The sequence below is a fragment of the Mobula hypostoma genome, chromosome 7 (genome assembly GCF_963921235.1).
Source record: "Mobula hypostoma chromosome 7, sMobHyp1.1, whole genome shotgun sequence".
NCBI lineage: Eukaryota > Metazoa > Chordata > Chondrichthyes > Myliobatiformes > Myliobatidae > Mobula > Mobula hypostoma.
Window position 1 is genome coordinate 136,058,083 of NC_086103.1, and position 20,296 is coordinate 136,078,378.

The window sequence follows — 20,296 nt, forward strand, 5'->3', positions numbered from 1 at the left end:
CTGTGGTTCTGAACAAAAGGCTACAAATCTGAGCCAAGTGTTCTCAATAGTAATGCTCAAAATGTGCCTTAATTAAATGGAACTTTGGAAGCTATGGCGACTTTCAACCACTCTTACAACAAAGCTTTGGAACTTCCGATCATAGAATTTGCCTAGCATCGACTTTATTTTTTACTTAAGTCTACTCTGAAAGAAGTGATACTTGTATTTAAGAATACAGATATTTTTGTACAATTTAAAAACCTTATGGAATTCCAAAATTGTACAAAAATGTAATGATATATCTACAGCAGTGATATTCAGCCTGCTGTATTTTATTAGTCTTTATTATAATGTTACATTTATAGATAAATGTTCAAATCATTTTTATTCTGATTTCTGCAATTTGTCAGTTTTTATCCTGTGAAATATTAATGTAGATTTGTATTCATTTTAGGAATGAAGGAATTATCCCCACCTCTCTTAAGTCTGAAACGCCTTTTAAGTGAAACAGTGGCAACCGAACCAGTTCTCATTATCATTTCACCCGGTGCTGACCCATCCCAAGAACTTCAAGAGCTGGCCAGTGAAACCATTGGTAGAGAAAACTTCCATGAGGTACAGAAGAAAGTCTGTTCAAAGTTCTAAATTTCGAAGTAAATTTATTATCAAAGTACAAAAATGTCACCATATACAATCCTGAGATTCTTTAATAAATCTTAAGAGGATAACTAGGATGGAAGGAAGTTTAGTCCAGATGGATATGAGAGTCTGTGGACCTGTAATGGATGCCTAGCTTATACCTCTTCCCATCTAGTGTGCTGTATTAGTTGTCCATGACATTGTGCACTCTGCTTTGGAGAAACCAAATGTTCATTGCAGGACACTGTGCAATGAAAAGTGACTGAATATTCACTTGTGTGCCTCTTTAAGTCTACGTTTCACTTCTACCATTGCCACGTCCAAAAACAATCCAATAAATAGGATATCGTTATCTGAGTAGGGATATTACAGCTCTCAGCATTTAACATTGAATTCAATGAATTCAGGTGACTACTTTATATTATGACTGCTCAGTTCTAATCTATCTGTTGTCCATCTGTAGTGTTAATATTTTCTCTCTCCAATTATGCTGATTGCCTTGCTGTATTTTTCTATCAATTCTTTTTATTTCAGACTTTTTGTAATTGTATTTGTATCACCTCATTCCAGAATTTTCTACTCTTCATTGTACGTATTCAGTTCTTTCAGTTTAAATTCCTTCTATTTAGAGCAGCTGCAATAAATCAGTTTACCACTCTACATTTCCCTAGTTATGATGAAGCTTTAGCTTTCCTCTTGTATCTGCTGAATATTCGTTGCATTTCATTTTTCATGCATGCTAATAAGACCATTTAGAAAGAAAAACAAAGCATTTTCTTTCTTATTTGGAGGGATTAAACTGAAAATTCAGACTACAATATTAAGATACCATATAATGAGGCTTGAATTCTTTACACAACTCCCCAAACCAGAATTATGCTTTTAAATTGAGGTCTAACCTGAAGTAAAGCAATTTTGTGCACATTTTTGCTTGAATTGGTACCCGTCAGGAAATAAGTCTACTCTGGTGTCAGGACTTTTTTTTATCCTCTCTAAGACATCCACCTAATGGCAGCAAGAGTTGAGCGACATATAAAATTTATCTGCATTGAGATTATTCATAGAACAGGCATCTTTTACTAACTCTGTTAGATTTAATTTATATGGAACTTTGTTTAGATACCGTCATGTGGATGATTCTAGTTTCCCAGTTTTTGAAAGTATATAGAGAAACATGTGAGGCTACAAGATATCCATGCCCATACTTTGGAAAGTCTTATCACCTGGTTGTACTTCTAATCCCTGCGTATAGGCAGAGCCGGAAGACTGCAGTACCAGTAGTGAGGGCCAACGAAGTATGGACTAGGGAAGCACAGGAGTGCTTCCAGGACTGCTTTGAATCAGTGGGTGGAACTGTATTCAGTGATTCATCTTCGAAACTGAATGAGTATGCTGTAGTTGTTACTGACTTCATTAAAACCTGTGTAGATGAGTGTGTGCCTATGGAAACTTGCTGTAAATTTCCAAATCAAAAGCCATGGATGCACCAGGAGGTTTGTCGCATGCTGGAACTGTGGCATTTAAGTCTAGTGAATCAGGTCTGTTCAAGAAAACCGGGTATGACTTGTGGAGGGCTATTTCAAGAAAAAAGAGACAATTCCAAGTGAGGTTGGAGGCGACATCGGATGCATGTCAACTGTGACAGGGTTTGCAGGACATTACCTCCTACAAAGCGAAACCCAAAAGTATGAATGGCAGTGATGCTTCACTACCAGATGAGGTCAACACCTTTTATGCTGCTTTAAAATGGAGACTATAACTACAGCTGTGAAGATCCCTACTGCACCCGGTGACTCTGTGATCTCTATCTAGGAGGACATGTCTTGCTGTCTTTCAGGAGGGTGAACCCTCGCAAGGTGGCAGGCCCTGATGTAAGACTCTGAAAAACTTGTGCCAACCAACTGGTGGGTGTATGCATGGATATTTTTAACATCTCACTGCTATTGTCGGAAGTTCCTACCTGCTTCAAAAGGGCAGCAATTATACCAGTGCCCAAGAATCCAAGAAGAGTAGTGAGAGCTGCCTTAATGACTATTGTCCAGTAGCACTCATGTCTACAGAGATGAAATGCTTTGAGAGGTTGGTCATGGCTTGAATGAATTCCTGCCTCAGCAAGGACCTGGACCCACTGCAATTTGCCTATTGCCACAATAGGTCTACGGTAGATGTAATCTTAATGGCTTTTCACACAGCCATAGATCACCTGGTCAGTACAAACACCTGTGTCTAGATGCTGTTCGTTGATCATAGCTCAGCGTTAAACACCATCATTCCTACAGTCCTGATTGATAAAGTACAGAACCTGGGCCTCTGTACCTCCCTCTGCAATTGGATCCTTGACTTCCTAACCAGAAGACTGCAATCTGTGTAGATTGGTAATCTCCTCCTTGCTGACGATCAACACAGGCAGTCCTTAGGGATATGTGCTTTAGCACAGACTCTACTCTCTCTATACTGTGTGTCTAGGCATAGCTCAAATGCCATCTATAAATTTGCTGATGATACAGCCATTGTTGGCAGAATCTCAGATGGAGACGAGAGAGCAGACGGGAGCAAGATATACCAGCTGGTTGAGTGGTATTGCAGCAACAACCTTGCATTCATTGTTAGTAAGACCAATCAGTTGATTGTGTACTTCAGAAAAGATAAGGTGAAGGATCACAAACCAATCTTCATAGAGAGAGTGAGCAATTTCAAGTTCTTGAGTGTCAAGATCTCTGACGATCTAATCTGGTCCCAACATATATCTGCAACTATAAAGAAGGTAAGACAATGGCTATGTTTCATTAGGAGTTTCAGCAGATTTGGTATGTCACCTAAAACTCGCAAAAACTTCTATAGATGTACGGTGGAGAGCGTTCTGACAGGATGCAACATTGTCTGGTTTGGTGGGGGGGGCCTTCTGCACAGGACCAAAAGAAGCTACAGAAAGTTGTAAAATTAGTCAGCTCCATCATGAGTACTAGTCTCTGTTGTATCCAAGACTTCTTCAGGGAATGGTGCCTCAGAAAGGCAGCATCCATTATTAAAGATCCCATCTCCCAGGACATGTGCTCTTCTCATTATTACTGACAGTAAGGAGGTGCAGAAGCCTGAAGGCACACACTCAGGGATTCAGGGACAGATTCTTCCCCTCTGCCATCTGATTCTTAAATGGACATTGAACCCTTGGACACTACCTCACTTTTATTTTTTTCTGTTTTTGCACTATTTTTAATTTAACAATTTAGGATACATATATATATACTTACTGTAATTGATTGATTTTTTAATATTATTATGTATTGCAAAGTATTGCTGCCACTTAGTTAAAAACTTTCATAACATACTGTATGCAGGGGATGTTAATTCTGATTCTGATCCTTTGGTTGGAGAACCTACTTGGTCTCAGATGCTCTTTAATGGAATGTAATTTTTGAAGGAGGACAAGCCTTTTAATGCTTGATTAGTTGAATTCCTGGGTAGAGGCTTATGATAACTAGCTTGAGAGAAGACCAAATAGTACTAGAACCTAATGTTAAAGTTAAAACTCTAAATATTTTAAATTTATACAAAATATAAATTGCTAAATTATGTGATAATACGATTTAACTAAAGTGCACCTTTTATTAATCTTCAGAAATATATTTTCATGACTACATATTAACTACATCGGTTTTATTGTTCAATAGGTACATTTAATGTTAGAGAAATGTTTACAATATATATCCTGAAATTCTTTTTCTTCATAAGCATCCACAAAAACAGTGGAGTGCCCTGAAGAATGAATGACAGTTAAATGTTAGAACCCCCAAAACACCCCTAGCTCCCCTTCTCCCATGCACAAGCAGCAAAAAGACAATGATCTCCCCACTAGCAAAAAAGCATCAGTGCCCTCCACCAAGCACTAAAGCGTGCGGTAATTCAACATACCACAGGCTGTCTCTCTCCTTAATAAGGGAAAAAGAGGTGTCCCTGTTTCACAGCGAGACGGGAGACATAACAAACAACTCACTGATTTATGATGTTAAAAGTCTGTGGCATCGTTTTTTCCAAGCTCTGTACCCAGAGAATTAGCTCTGGACACACAGTTCCCGATGTTCTCCTGCGACGCCTCAGTCTGGGGCACCGGCCTTGAATCAGCCTGTCTCCAGAGCCACGAAAATCCAGCATCCTGAGGCATGCTAGTCTTCCAGGCACATCCCTGGCATATCAAAAAGTGGCCGATCGTGAGGCCCTGAGAGTGGGTCCCATTCCCAGATAGAACCAAAGTCAGAGGTTAACTCCAGGTCAGGGTCTTCAAAAGAGCCTTGAAAAGGAAATAAAAGGGATATCAAAGATGGAAATAGAGCCATTTCCAAAGATGCAAGCAAAGGAGTTGTTGTTTATCGCCATCTTAACTTTGCTCCGCCCTCGTCAGCTGTGTTTTAATATGTAATATTACAGATGTTCAGTTTTTTATATTTAACTAGTTTCTCGTGATTAGTAAGTATTTAGCATTTCAATGTATTAGTTGAAACAAAATTTTTTGTTTGTACCATCTGCAGGTGGCAATGGGCCAGGGTCAAGCTGATGTAGCTATCCAAACACTAAAGGAATGTGCACGCAGTGGAGAATGGTTGTGTTTAAAGAACTTGCATCTGGTTACAACCTGGCTGCCAGTTTTAGAAAAGGTAAGGAGCATAGTTTCAAACTTATTTGGAGACCTGGGTCAAAATTTTACATTTTTAAAAGACTGCCAGAGAAAAAGGATTGTGTTTACAGAATTTGTTAAAACACTCATCAGATAAATTTCTTTTAGAAGTCATTTCATTTGGCTTGGCTGTTCACGTCCATTTTTCCAAATAAATGTTCAAAAAATCCTGGTGATCAAAACAACTAAGGCAGTTGCAATGCCAAATATTTCTGTACTGAATTTAAATTTAAATAGGCATTTGTTTAATTATTTTCATCACAGATTTCAGTTCCACTAGTTATAAATTGCAGTAAAATATCCCTTGCTTACATAGGAAAAGAAAATATTATGCAGTTAACAGCTGAAGAATCAAAATGGCAGTCAAAGTATCCAAAATATTAATAAACACGGACAAGCACCCAGTTGTTGGATTCTCGTGCTTTAATCCAAGGCTCTTTCAGAAGTTAGGAAAGACGGACAAGCCTTGTTGCTTCATGATCCTTTTATTAAGCATTGAAAGAACCAGGAAAAATTGAAACACACAGTAATTGAAGTCTTCTAAGCAAAGAGACAAATGAGCTAAGATGTTAAGATTAAGATGGCTCTCCTTGCAGTCAGCTACTTTTATACCCATTGATAAGGTCAAATTTGTAGTTAAGAGTTAACCAGTGAGATAGCCATTATTATAATAATGCAAACTAAGAAGCTTCCAGAGCTTTCCAGCACCCTACTTTGTGTAGGCACTAGTGGACACATTGAACTTGCAACTGCCTGGAAGCATAATAAACTGTTACAGGCTTCAGCAAAGAGAAGCTTCAGGCAGAGAAAGCTAGAAAAGAAAAGCTCAAGGTAAAGTTTTTTTTTCCCTCTCCTTTCCTTCTTTCTAACTTCTCAGCTAGGACAACAGAGATACCAGGCAGAATATTGGAATGCTCCTCTTGCAGGATGTGGGAAGGCAGGGAGAAGTGCATCCAGCTTCTAATGTTCCATGTTAAGGAGTTGGAGTTGGAACTAGATGAACTCTGGACTATGCGGGGGGCTGAAGGGACGATAGATAGGACTAATAGAGAGGTAGTTACACCCAAGGTATAGTATGCAGGAACCTGGGAGACAGTCAGGAAGGGGGAAGGGTTAAGGAGCCAGTGCAGAGTACCCCTGTGGCCATTCCCCTCAACAACGGGTATCAACAGGTATATCACTGGATACTGGTGGGTGGTGGGTGTGACCTAACAGAGGAACGTCACAGTGGTCAGGTCTCTGGCACTGAGTCCGATTTTGACTAAGAATGGAAGGAGGAGAAAAGATATGTTGTGGTGATAGGGGATTCATTGGTTAGAGGAAGTTCTGTGGGTGAGAACAAGATTCCCAGGTGGTATTGCTGCCTCCTGAGTGCCAGGGCCCGGGACATCTCGAATCAAGCCCTCACCGTTCTTAAGTGGGAGGGGAACAGCCAGAGCTGCCGTTCATGTAGGTCCCAATGACATAGATAGGATGAGTGATGAGGTTCTGCATAGGAAGTTCAGGGAGTTGCAGTGTGTGGGAGTCAGGGTTGTGAACTCAGGATTGCTACCCATGCCACGTGTTAGTGAGGCCAGAGCTAGGAAGATTATACAGTTTAATATGCAGCTAAGGAATTGGTGTAGGAGGGAGGGCATGAGATTTTTGGATCACTGGGCTCTCTTCCAGGGAAGATGGGTCCTGTACAGAACGGTCAGTTTCCACCTGAAATGGAGGAGGACTAATATGCTAGTGGGAAGGTTTGTTAATATTGCTTGGTGGTATTTAAACTAGAGTTGTGGCGGAATGGGAACCAGAGTGCCAGAACAGTTAGTGGAGAGGTTGTGGAGGCAGATGTTGATAAGACCTCAGACAAAGTTAGGATTCAAAAGGCTGAGCATGGTGTGACTAGTGCCTTGAGCTGCATATATTTCAATGCAAGAAGTATCGTAGGAAAGGCAGATGAGAGTGCTGAAGATGAGGTAGCTGGTTTACAAACAGAGGCAATGCGTAGTGAAGGAGGCTGTTGATAGGGCAAAATTGCATTCAACAGGGTGAGCTGCAATATAAAAGGAGAACAATATTGAGAAGGGTGAATACAGGACTGAAGGTGTTGTATTTGAATACGCCCAGTATATGGAATACGATAGATAGACATACTTTATTGATCCTGAGGGAAATTGGGTTTCGTTACAGTTACACCAACCAAGAATAGAGTATAAATATAGCAATATAAAACCATAAATAATTAAATAATAATATGTAAATTATGCCAGATGGAAATAAGTCCAGGACCAGCCTATTGGCTCAGAGTGCCTGACACTCCAAGGGAGGAGTTGTAAAGTTTGATGGCCACAGGCAGGAATGACTTCCTATGATGCTCAGTGTTGCATCTTGGTGGAATAAGATGAACTTGTATACAGTCACAGATTGGCATGTATGATGTTGTAGGCATAACTGAAAGAAGATTATAGCTGGGAGCTTAATGTTGAAAGATATACATTATATCAAAAGGATAGACAGGAAGGCAGAAGGGGTGGTATTGCTCTGGTGGTTAAAAAAAGTGAAATTAAATCATTAGTAAGAGGTGACGTAGTGTTGGAAGGTGTTGAATGTTACTGCACTCTTCAAGAAGGGAGGGGGGCAGAAAAATGGAAATTATAGGCCAGTTAGTCTGATGTCAGTGGTTGGAAAAATGTTGGTGTGGATTATTAAGGTTGAGGTCTCAGGGTACTTAAATTTTCCATCTCAGCCTCAATCACCTGCCTTCTCCCCGTATCCTTCATGCCCTGAATAATCAAGAATCTATCAACCTCTGCCTTAAATATATCTAAAGACTTGGCCTCCACAGCCACCTGAGTGCAATGAATTCCACAGATTCAACACTCTCTGGCTAAAAACATTTCTCCTCATCTCTGTGCTAAAAGGATGCCCCTCTAGTCTGCAGCTCTGTCCTTGGGTAGTATCGTTGTGATGCTGGTCAGAATGTGCAGGCATTTGGATGTGTAGTTTTGGTAATTTCCCTTAAACACAGGATTTAATAGAATGGATGTGTGAGGCATCTGATTGGGGTGAACCATGCTGATTGATAGCCAATGATTCTGCAGAGATTAATCAATAGTAGCTGTTGCTTCAGAACATCTCAGACTTCTGTGGTTGTGCAGTGAAAAGCAGAAGTCTAAGGTGTTTTGAAGATCAAGTACAGATCCTTCTGACTGTTTGCTCCATCTCTGGATTCTTCATTAAAGCTAGTGGCAAAGCAATGACTGGCTGAAGAACAGGCAGACTTTGTACTTGGAACAGTAGATAACATATAGGATGATGGATACAGTTTTGTAGAGGGTATGAAGAGGAATATTTTGATAAAATAATCTATTAATCAAATCAAAAAACTTTATTGTCATTCTAACAGTACATCAGCTCTGCAGGGCAGAATGAGACAGCGTTTCTCAGGAGCAGTGCAATCATAACATAACACAGGCAACACTAAATAATAAACATAACAATAAATAGTAAAACACAACAGCCACATGTCATTTAAAATCAAGTTGTAAGTGTCCAGTGCAAGTTAAAAGTATCCAAAGCAGAGTCAGGTAGAGCAGCTATTTAGCAGTCTGACTGCCTGTGGGAGGAATGTGTCCCTTTTCACCATTGTCTCACACATGATCATCCATTTCAAGTAGCAATGAGCTGCTAATCAATGTGACACTGGAAAACTGGTTAATAAATTAATTCGATGCAAAATGATATTCTTAATGGACAAATCCTCAGCAATGTCCAGCATGACTTCTCTAATATATCTATAAACATGAGTACACAAATACACATCAGCACCTTGCTCGTGTTTTTTAACCGTTTCAGAAATATTCTACTCATTGGTAATCTGAAGCATGTGAGCCCAGCTAAACAGAGATTGATGCATCTTGTCCCAGCTGATTTTTATTTTACATTGCTGTACATATCTCCATAGTTCTTGCTCATTAACCAGGTAAACTTTAACAGTGAATCCTTAGCATGTGTGACATCTGGGGAGACCTCATCTTCATCCAGCTGCATGTACTGCAGAACGGCTGAAGAGCAGGATTTCCAAGGTAGTACCATGTGCTAATCAGGGTAGGAATAGGATGATAATACCTATAAATGAGTGGCTGAGGAACTGGTGTGGGGGTGGGGTTTCAGATTTCTAAGTCATTGGGCTTTCTTCTGGGGAAGGTATGACCTATACAAAAAGTACAGTTTACACCTGAACCCATGGGGGACCAATATCCTTGTGGGCAGTTGTGCTAGACTAGAGCTGTTCAGGAGGATTGAAGCTAATTTGGCAGGGGAATAGGAACAGGAATGATTTGGCTGAAGATGGGGTAGTTAGTATATGTAGATACAGTGTATAATGAAATTGTGAGGAAGGACAGGCTGTTGATACGACAAAATTGCAGACAGTGAAAATGAGTTGAAGTGTAACATGGGGGAAAAATCTAAAAGAGTGATTAATACAGGGCTGAAGGTGTTATATTTCACTGCATAAGTCTGGATTGTGTGTTATGTAATGAATCAGATTGATTAGGGAGCATAAGGAACTCTTTAGGAAGCAGTGATCATAATTTACCCTACAGTTTGAGAGGGTGAAGATAAAGTCAGATATTTGCTGACCAGTGGTTGGGAAGATGTTGGAGTCCATTATTAAGGATGAGGTTTTAGGATACTAGGAGGCACATAATAAAACAGGCCAAAGTCAACATGGTTTCCTCAAGGGGAAATCTTGCCTGACATATCTGTTGGAATTCTTTGAAGAAATAACAGACAACATAGACAAAAGAGAGTCAGTGATGTTGTATACTTGGATTTTCACAAGATCTTTGAAAAGGTGCCACGCAGGAGGCTGCTTAACAAAATAAGAGCTCATGGTATTACAGGCAAGATACTAATGTTGATAGAAGATTGGATGACTACAGGTGGCAAAGAGTGAGAATAAAGGGACCCTTTTGTGGTTGGATGCTGGTGTTCAGCAAAAGTTAGGATGGGATTGTTTTATTTCATGTTCTATGTCAATGATTTGGATGATGGAATTGATGACTTTGTGGCCAAGTTTGTGGACAATTTGAAGCTAGGTGGAGAAGACATAGTGTTGAAGAAGCAGGGAGTTTGCCGAATGACTTATAGATTGAGAGAATGAGCAAAGAAATGGCAGATGGAATATGGTGTTGGGAAGTGTATGATCATGCACTTTGGTAGAAGGAATAAAGGCATAGACTATTTTCGAAACAAGGAGGAAATACAGAAGTCCGAGGTGCAAAGGGACTTGGGAGTCCTTGTGCAGGATACCTTAAAAGTTAACTTGCATGTTGAGTCAGTGGTAAGGAAGGCAAATGCAATGTAACCATTCATTTTAGAGGACTCGGATATAGTCTCATTGAGCCTTTTCTGCTCCAAAAAAACAACTTATTCCATCCAGTGTTTCCCACATAACTGAGACATCCCAGACAACAAGCTGGTGAATATCCTCTACACTCTCTAGAGGATTCATGTTCTTTTTATTCTGTGGTGATCACTCCACAGAGTATTCCAGATATGGCCTCCTCAATATTTTATGAAATTCTGCTAACTTCACTGCTTTTTCCCTCTATTTTCTGCATAAGGGTTCTTTGTGTAGCTGAGAAAAATCATAGCTCCTGCGCTATCCACATAGTCTTGTTATGTATTAAGTATCTCATACACTTAATGTCTCCTGTGTTGCTGTCAGTTCCAGAATATGGCTCATGTCTGTAAGTAAGCTTTAAGTAGTTGAGACTTTTCTAGCCTTACAAAGTTAAGCACACTGCTGTAATAAAGTGCCAGTTAGTGCTGGCTGCATATTGACATTATTACGGTGAGCAGGCACCATGAAATTTGTTTTGCTGTTTGCATTGGATCAAATAGATAGAAATTAATTATGCATCCCAATTCCTGAGCATGCTTTTAACTGCTATTCAATTTCTTCCCCCTCCCCCAAAATATTTTAATTTACTAAATAGACTTTATTCACTTTTAACCTATGGGTGACCATAATGCTTGTCAGAAGTTAATTTTGTTGTTGACATTTTAACCTGTTTCACTTAGTTTACTTCTGAAATACCATTATAAGTTTGGAAAAATGTGAGAAAATATCATAATTAATGTATATTTTATATTTATTATTAGTGTCCTTCCCAACTTTGTTTCTTGGTTGTAAAATGCTGCTGATTGCTAAATTAAGTAAAACAAATCTAATTATGTGCATGGACCTTCCAGCAGAGATTTATTTCTAAAAGCCTAATCAGATCTATCCCAATAAAGTTAATAAGATCTACTTAGCACCAAAATACAGAAGATATCAAGCAGTGTGTAAATGGGTCAGTCAGTCCATTCTGTTTATGTGAGCAAATAACTTGTGGTTTAGTTTCATTAATGATACATTGAAGTTACCACAAAAAAGGTTAATGAGTAGTACAGATGCATTAATATTTATATTTTTCAAATGGTTTACATAATGTAACCGAGCATTTTGAATATATTTGGTTTGGATGACGTAGAATGAAAACAGGCGTGAACCTATTAGCGTGATCTGAAATCACTGAGTGATAGATCGGAAATATAATCAGGATGTTTATTTGACAATTATACTAAGTAGTTAAGTAGTATTTCCCATCTTTATGTTCAGATCATTCATGGCTTTGCCCCTCTCTGTCTAACTACCCACTGCCTCAGAAATAATTGAATACCTTGAAATTTGTTTTTTTTTGTTGCATCCCTCTGTTGAGTTATTCTACCATGTCCCTCAGTCGTTGTAAAGGTCAGCGATGTCATAGGGAACTTGCTGTGAACAAATGATCTACTTTTGAAGTGAATTAAAGCTGTCAAAGACACTATGTAAAACTTTATTTTCTTAAGTTTTGGTTATCCAGGGAATTGTGTTGAACCATTGTATGTATATTGCTTGCTACAAGTATCATATGTCAATTGTTCCAAATATCAAGGCTGTATTTGAATTGTATATGTTCGTATTACTAGAAGTTGTTCCTAGAACACTGCGAATGTAAGATAGCCAATAATGTGAAATTAAGTTATCAAGTTGCATTGTTTTGCATCATTTTGAATTGTAAAGAGATAACAGCATGAGAGGTCTATATGTGTTAGAGCCATCAGCTTTAATACCTTTAGAGAATTAGAGTTTACACATATGTGGCAGTGCATGCTTCATGTTAATATGGCATTGCTTTTTTGATAGGAAATAATTTTACTCTCTGAATGTTCAGCTTATTTGAGATCAGAATCATTACAAGTTGGTATTTGATGTGGTAATACTTGTTCGGCATTTGACAGCATGTGTCTGTTACAGTATCTTAGCTCATATGAAATATCAAGGAAGTGGAAGACATTGAAAGCATTCAGACACTACTGAAAATGCCTGGAGAAACTGTAAAAAGAACTGGCTACAATTAGACATAAAAGTTGCTGGTGAACGCAGATGCTGGAATTTCAAGCAACACACATAAAAGTTGCCGGTGAACGCAGCAGGCCAAGCAGCATCTCTAGGAAGAGGTACAGTCGACGTTTCGGGCCGAGACACTTCGTCAGGACTAACTGAAGCTTACTAGCCCTTCTTTCAGTTAGTTCTGACGAAGGGTCTCAGCCCGAAACGTCGACCGTACCTCTTCCTAGAGATGCTGCCTGGCCTGCTGCGTTCACCGGCAACTTTTATGTGTGTTGCTTGAAATTTCAGCATCTGCAGATTTCCTCGTGTTCGCTACAATTAGAACTGGAGGGTTTATACATGAGTAATTTACATAAGCTGGAAATATATCTCTGGTACATTTAGGTAATCGTTATCCTTAAGGATGTTATAGCCAGGGATGGTAGTGGGAACAAGCTCTCACTACCTGTCAAATGCTCCCAATGGCACGCATTTCAAATAACCTCTGACAACTAAGTCCAACTCCTCACCTTCACATGTACTTAGCTACTAAGCTAGGTGGTACCATTTCTACTGACAGGAGAAGGGGCAAATGCAGGTGCTGGCTCCTTAGAATGAGTTGCTTCCGACTCGTCAGCTGTGGTTGGCAGCTCATCTGGGAGAAGAAAAACAAATCTCAAACCACTGCTACCTTGTGGCTATACCCACTCACAGTGAAGGCTTTGGGAGTAAACCCTGAGGAAAAAATCAGAGCTGGAGTCCCCTAAGGCAGTTCTATATTGAATTCATTGTTGACTGGCAACTCCTGCGATTCTGCTGGTGCCAAACTGTATCAGTCTCTGCCATTCCTTTGGATTCATCAGCTCTGTGGATAGAGGAGCCTGCTATACGGGTAACAGCTTGTTCTCCATATTCTGCTGCCCTGGCTTGCTTATCACATATGTAGCTGAGGTGCAGTATCCGTGGTCAACCCTGAGCAACGAACAGCCTCAAGGTCATCTATATGATTCTGAGACTCAGTAGAAACCAACATGATATGAATCTTGGAAGATTGTAATGTTCAGTTGATTTTCAGTTATAATCCACCTGTTTTCAAATGATAAATGAATAGCTAGCAGTTGAAATGGCCTGGTTGTACATGGGTCCCCAATTTTCAGTGTAGATATCTAAATATTTATAATAAACATTTATTACACATTTTGAAGCTAAGAAAGCAACCAAGTATTTCTTAATTCACAGAATATTTATTAAGTTAAAGGATTTAATCATTTTTTTCATTATTTCAATTAAAATGTGTCATTATTATTCTCAAACAATATGTGTATACTGTATTATACCAGATTTCAGATCTTTTTGACCATCTCTCAAATAGGGCAGATTTTATTTTCTGCCTTCAGGAGACAGTTAGAACCATTTAGATAAATAATCAAATGTTCCTATTCTCATGCTTTATTCTACTTGATATGTCAAATATGATCTAATGTCTATATTTTAGAACCATAGAAACATTGAAAACCTACAGCACAATACAGGCCCTTCGGCCCACAATGCTGTGCCGAACATGTACTTACTTTAGAAATTACCTAGGGTTACCCATAGCCCTCTATTTTTCTAAGCTCTATGTACCTATCCAGGACTCTCTTAAAAGACCCTATTGTATTTCCCTCCACCACCGTTGCCAGCAGTTCATTTCACGTACTCATCACTCTCTGCGTAAAAAAAGCTTAACTCTTGACATCTCTTCTGTACCTACTTCCAAGCACCTTAAAACTGTGCCCTCTTGTGTTGTTAGCCATTTTCTTCAGTTCTGGCATGAAGTAAGTCTTTCCCTAACTAATACATGGTTAATAATGGCACAGGGCAGAACTGGGGCAGAAGTTGGTGTTTTGCAGGAAGAATTTCCTGATTATTGCCTGGCAGATGCTTAGTTTTGGTCAGCTGAGTACTAAGTTGACAATCTCTGAGGAATTCTACCCTCAGAAGATATTTAAAATAAGTAATTGTTAATAAATAAATAATAATAAAAAATTGCAAATTGTCAGTAAGCTAACTTGTTTTTCTTTAGGAGCTGAACAGACTCGAATTTCATACACATTTCCGTCTTTGGCTTACTGCTGAAAGCCATCCAAAGTTTACTCCAATATTACTGCAGTCTAGTCTCAAAATAACATATGAGGTAAGTGAGTAACAACTGATTAATGTTATATTCAATGGGAAGTATGATATTAAATAGCTAGATTGTGTGGTCAAATATAATCTTGATGATATTACATTGGTCATGAAGATATTACCCTAGATCTGACAGAGGTCATTGCCTGTATTAGAGAAATAATGACTACAGGTCTCAGCTTTTAAGTAAACTTTAGTTGGCTCCGGAGACATCAACCATTTGGCTGGCTTCCAAACCTGTCACTAGGTCTGGGGTTGGACATTTGATAGCATGCATGGAGGTCCCAGACATTAAATGATGGTAAGAATATCTGTCATTCTGTTTTCCTTCCTTATCCTTCATGGACCCTTATTTATGTACAACCTGTCACTTAGCATCAAAGAACCTTTCTTTTGTAAATCCAAAAATACTGAGGTTTGTATTATTTTTTCTTGACTTTATGGTTCATCAACAAAGGTTAGCTGAGGTGATTTTATTTTTGAAGAATGAAGATGTTAATGACATCAGGTTTTGATTACAAATGAAAAGGTTTTGATTACAAGCGAAAAGGTTTTCAGTCATTTTGGTCTCCCCTTGTTGCCAGCTCAAAAGCTTGAATTGTGAAGTCCCTGTGGTAACGGGTATGCAATGGTTGTAGTTGTTCCCCATTAAAAAGAAACATTGATAACATGGAGGGTAATATCAGGATCCTCATGGACATTACAACTGTGAAAGAGCTTAATGCCTCTCCACTATTGTTGCTTGGGAACTCAAGTGTATTAATGTTGACATCACCATTCAGGATGAAAAAAATGGGCAAGAAATGAGCAATGAGCTCACATGGCTTCTATAAATGTACTGATGATACAACTATTGTTAACAGAATTTCAGATGGTGATGAGTGGATGTACAGGAGCGAGATTTATCAGCTAGTTCAGTGGTGATGCTGTAACAACCTTGCACTCAACATCATTAAGACTGAAGAACTGATTGTGGACTTGGGAACACACACCAGTGCTCATAGAGGGATTAGAAATAGAAAGGGTGATCAATTTCAACTTTCTCAGTGTTAATATCTTGGACCCAACATATCGATGCAGCTACAAAGAAGGCACAACAGTGACTACATTTCATTAGGAGTTTGCAGAGATTTGGTACGTTACCAAAGACACCGCAGATTTCTGCAGCTGTACCATGGAGAGCATTCTGACAGGCTGCCTCACTGTCTGGTATGAGGGGTGGAGTGCTACTGCATGGTATCGAAAGGAGCTGCAAAGAGTTGTAAACTTAGTGATGTCCATCATTGGCACTAGCTTCTGTATTAGCCAAAACATCTTCAAGGAACAATGCCTCAAAAAGATGGCATCAATCATTAAGGAGCCCCCATCACCTAGGTCATGCCTAGTTCTCATTGCTACATCTGGAAGAAAGTACAAAAGCCTGAAGGCACACACTCAATGTTTTAGGTACAGCTTCTTCCCCTCTGCCATCTGATTTCTGAATGGACAGTGAACCATGAACACTACTTGACTACTTTTTAATTTTTATTTTTTGCACTACTTATTTAATTTAACTATTTAATATATGTGTGTGTGTGTGTGTATATATATATGTGTAGTCACTGTAGTTCACACTTTTTTCTATTATGTATTGTACTGCTGGTTGAAAGACAACAAATTTCACAATATATGCTGGTGATATTAAATCTGATTCTGATTCTGAAAGAGGCAATTTAGAGAATAAGATAACGGGCACATATTCTGTAGGGGCAGACTGGAAGAGAAATGCCCTCTTCACAGTGTGTGTTTCCCCATAAAGAATTTGCTGGTCTGGTTTCTCTGTAAATCCCTCTCTAGAGTTCAAGAATGCCTTATTTGGCTCACTCTGATATGGAGCAAAAGCACTATGGTTACCTGTGCACAATCTTAGAAGGTTTAGATGAAAAAAGAAGAACGTAACTGATCTTGAAAAAATCCTGGCCTATATTCCAAAGGAAGACTAACTTATTCTCATGGGCAAATTGAATGCCAGGGTAGGAAGAGTCAGAATCCTTTGGCTATTGAGGAAGGAATACAGAAGACTAAGTCCCACAGGGATCCACCTTCTAACAAAATACTTGAAAAATACAACACATCTTTGTTAATATAAGCATCCTGTTTAGCCAGAGAGACAAACATGATAGTACCTGTTATCCAAGCACTGGTACCTGCCAGATTGAATCATTGTTTGAGCAAAGATATCTGAATCTCCCTCACCATTACAGGTAATCATCACTGTTCAACCGAGCATGGTCTACCAACATTGCTTCAAAACATCAGCAGCAACAGGAGGTTTGTCCTGATAAAATTGATGTCAAAGCTATCAAGTACACCACAAGGTAGCTTAGCTCTAACTGTGCCTCACAGACAACTTGTCTAAGGCCAGTTTGCAGGAGCTTCAGGGTGTCTAAACATATGAGCTGCCTTGGTCAACCACAAATGAAGTCTGTGAAGGGACTGTTGGCTTCTTTACCAAAAGGGGTAAGAGCTTGTTTGATGAAGTTGGTAAGGGGATTGTGAATTAACCATAATGTATCAAATGTCCTTTGATTGGAAGCCCCATCATCCCTCTAGGTAAAAGTAACAGCTTATTAAGATTTACAGAGGGATCTTGATCAACTGAGTAAATGGGCCAAGGAATGGCACATAGACCTTAATACAGAAATGTGTGAGTTGTTGCATTTTGGGAAGACAAATGAGATTACGGCTTCCATGGAGAATGGTAGGGCCCTGGGGAATGTTGCAGAACAGATGGACCTCAGAGTGCAAGTACATAGTTCCCTGAAGTGGACCTGTAAGCAGACAGAGGGGTGAAGAAAACTTTTGCCATGTTGGCCTTCATCAATCAGGACATGTATCAAATTTGGAATATTATGTCACAGTTGTGCAAGACAGTGTGATTTTTGGAATATTATGAATTAAAATGAGGTTTATCATCCTGATACATATCATGAAATTCATTGTTTTGCAGCAGTAGGACAGTGCAGAATGATTATAAGTTAAAATAAGAATATGAAAAAAGTAACTACTGCAAAAAGAAAACAAAACAGTGAGGTAGTGTTCATGGGTTCATGGACCATTCAGAAATCTGGTGGAGGAGTAGAAGCTGTTCCTAAAACATTGAGTGTGCATCTTTAGGCTCCTGTACCTACTCCTTGATGGTAGTAATGAGAAGGGGCAAGCCTTAGATGATGAGTGTCCTTCATGATGGATGCCATCTTCTTGAGGCATCGTCTTTTGAAGATGTCCTCAATGGCGGGGAGGTTAGTGCCCACAACCCTCTGCATCTGGTTTTCAATCCTGTGCATTGGCGCCTCCATGGAGGCAGCCCGTTGGCATGCTGGTTAGCGTAATGCTATCACAGTGCCAGCGACCTGGGTCCAATGCCCACTGTTGTCTAAGAGGAGTTTGTATGTTCTCCCTATGACCGTGTTGGTTTCCTCCAGTGCCCCGTTCTCTTCCCACATTCCAAAGATGTATAGGTTAGTAGGTTAATTGGTCAATGGGTGTGCTTGGGAAGCGCAGGCTTGTGGGCTGGAAGGGCCCGGTAATGCATGGTATTTCTAAATAAATAAAGTAAATAATTACCGGCTGGTGAAGCAACCAGTCAGAATGCTCTCCATGATATAGCTGTTGAAATTTCTAGAGTCTTTTGTGACATGCCAAATCTCTTCAAACACCTATTGAGACAAAATAGCTGTCATGCCTTCTTAGGAATTGCATCAATGTCTTGGGTCCAGGATAGATCTTCCGAGATGTTGATACCCAGGAGCACTGCTGACCCCTCAATGACGACTAGTGTGGGTTTCCTCGACTTTCCCTTCCTGGAATCCACAATTAATCTCTTGATCTTACTAACATTAAATGCAAGGTGATTGTTGTGATACCATTCAACTAGCCGATCAACTGTATCTCTCTCTTGTATGCCACCTTGCCACCATCTGAGATTCTGCTAACAATAGTTGTGTCATTGGCAAAGTTATAGATGGCATTTGAGCTGTGCCTAGCCACACAGTCATGAGTGTAGAGAGAGCAGAACAGTGTGTTAAGCATGCGTCCTTGAGGTGCCTCTGCGTTGATTGTCAGTGGGGAAGAGTCCAGTTTTGGCGTACTTGTTACAGGAAAGATGCCATTGACTTGCAAAGAGTACAGAGGAGATTTACAAAAATGTTACCAATACTTCATGGATGGAGAGAGTTTGAGCAGATTAGGACATTTTTATTGTAGTCTAGATGAATGAAGGGTGATCTTACAGGGTGTATAAATTGTGAGGGAGCATTATAGGGTGAATACATGCAATTTTTTTTCTAGGGGAATTGAAAGCTAGTCAGCATTTATTTATGTTTACAGGGGAGAGGTTTAATAGGAACCTCAAAGGCAACTTTTTCCACCCAGTGTGTGGTGGGGTAGATACATAAGCAACATTTTAAAGATAATTGGACAAATGCAAGAATAGGAAATACTTGAGGGATATAGTCTAAATGCAGGTGAATGGGATTAGCTTTGATCAGAATCTTGGTCGCCATGGATTAGTGGGACAAAATGCCTGTTTCTGTGCTGTATAACTTTCTGACTCTGACTCAAAACAGTTACATAGGCACTTAAAGCCAGCAGAAAACTCATTAAATAGAACAGACAGCGAATGGAAAACTCAGTCTCAGCAACCTGTTGGTGCTTGAGGATGTGTGGATTCTTCAGTACTATTAAGGATATTCCCAGCTGAAACACCCAAGCTCCACTCAGCCGAAAGCCAAGAATGGGGAGGAAGGGAAATCTTCAAAGATCTCCTCAACTATGACTCTCTCTTGCATGTGGTTACCCTTGACTCTATTCCACAGCAACCTCGTTGCTCTAGTCTTGTCACCATGCCTCAGCGATAATATCAATAACATTATTTTTAAGGCACATGTTCCTTCACCTTCTGAATCAGAATCCTAACTTTTGGAAAATGCTGAATTGTGAGCAAGTAGCTTGGTTGGATTTTTATAATTTTTTTTTGCTTGCATTTGTTCATTGCTTTTTGGTTCATTTAACAGGCACCGCCAGGTTTGAAGAAGAATTTAATGAGGACATACGAGTCCTGGACATCAGAACAAATTGCTAGGAAAGGTGTTTTACAAAGAGCACAATCCCTCTTCAGTTTAGCCTGGTTCCATGCTGTTTGTCAGGAGAGGAGGAACTACATTCCTCAGGTATGTTATTTAATTTCAAGGAAACATCTATTGCAAACCAAATGCTTAAACCTTAATCATCTTTAATATAATAAAAAGCTGATAAATAATTTGAAGTAAATATGTCAGTTTTATCATGTACTTAACCTCATTTTCCAGTATCTTGAGATCGTTAATTTATTTAGAAGACAGAAATGGTAGGATTTCACTACAGTTTTACAGTGGCATAGTTTTATG

The 20,296-nt window shown here is 39.4% G+C and overlaps 1 protein-coding gene across 3 annotated transcripts in view; it reads left to right on the forward strand.

The window, feature by feature from the left end:
- Positions 1–20,296, forward strand: part of dync2h1 (dynein cytoplasmic 2 heavy chain 1) — a 493,185-nt gene that overhangs the window by 333,404 nt on the left and 139,485 nt on the right. For all 3 annotated transcript variants that reach the window (XM_063054085.1, XM_063054084.1, XM_063054086.1), the window contains 4 exons: positions 437–597; positions 5,148–5,273; positions 14,767–14,877; positions 19,925–20,080. In XM_063054085.1, coding sequence (XP_062910155.1) covers positions 437–597; positions 5,148–5,273; positions 14,767–14,877; positions 19,925–20,080 — 554 coding nt within the window. The remainder of the gene's footprint in view (positions 1–436; positions 598–5,147; positions 5,274–14,766; positions 14,878–19,924; positions 20,081–20,296) is intronic.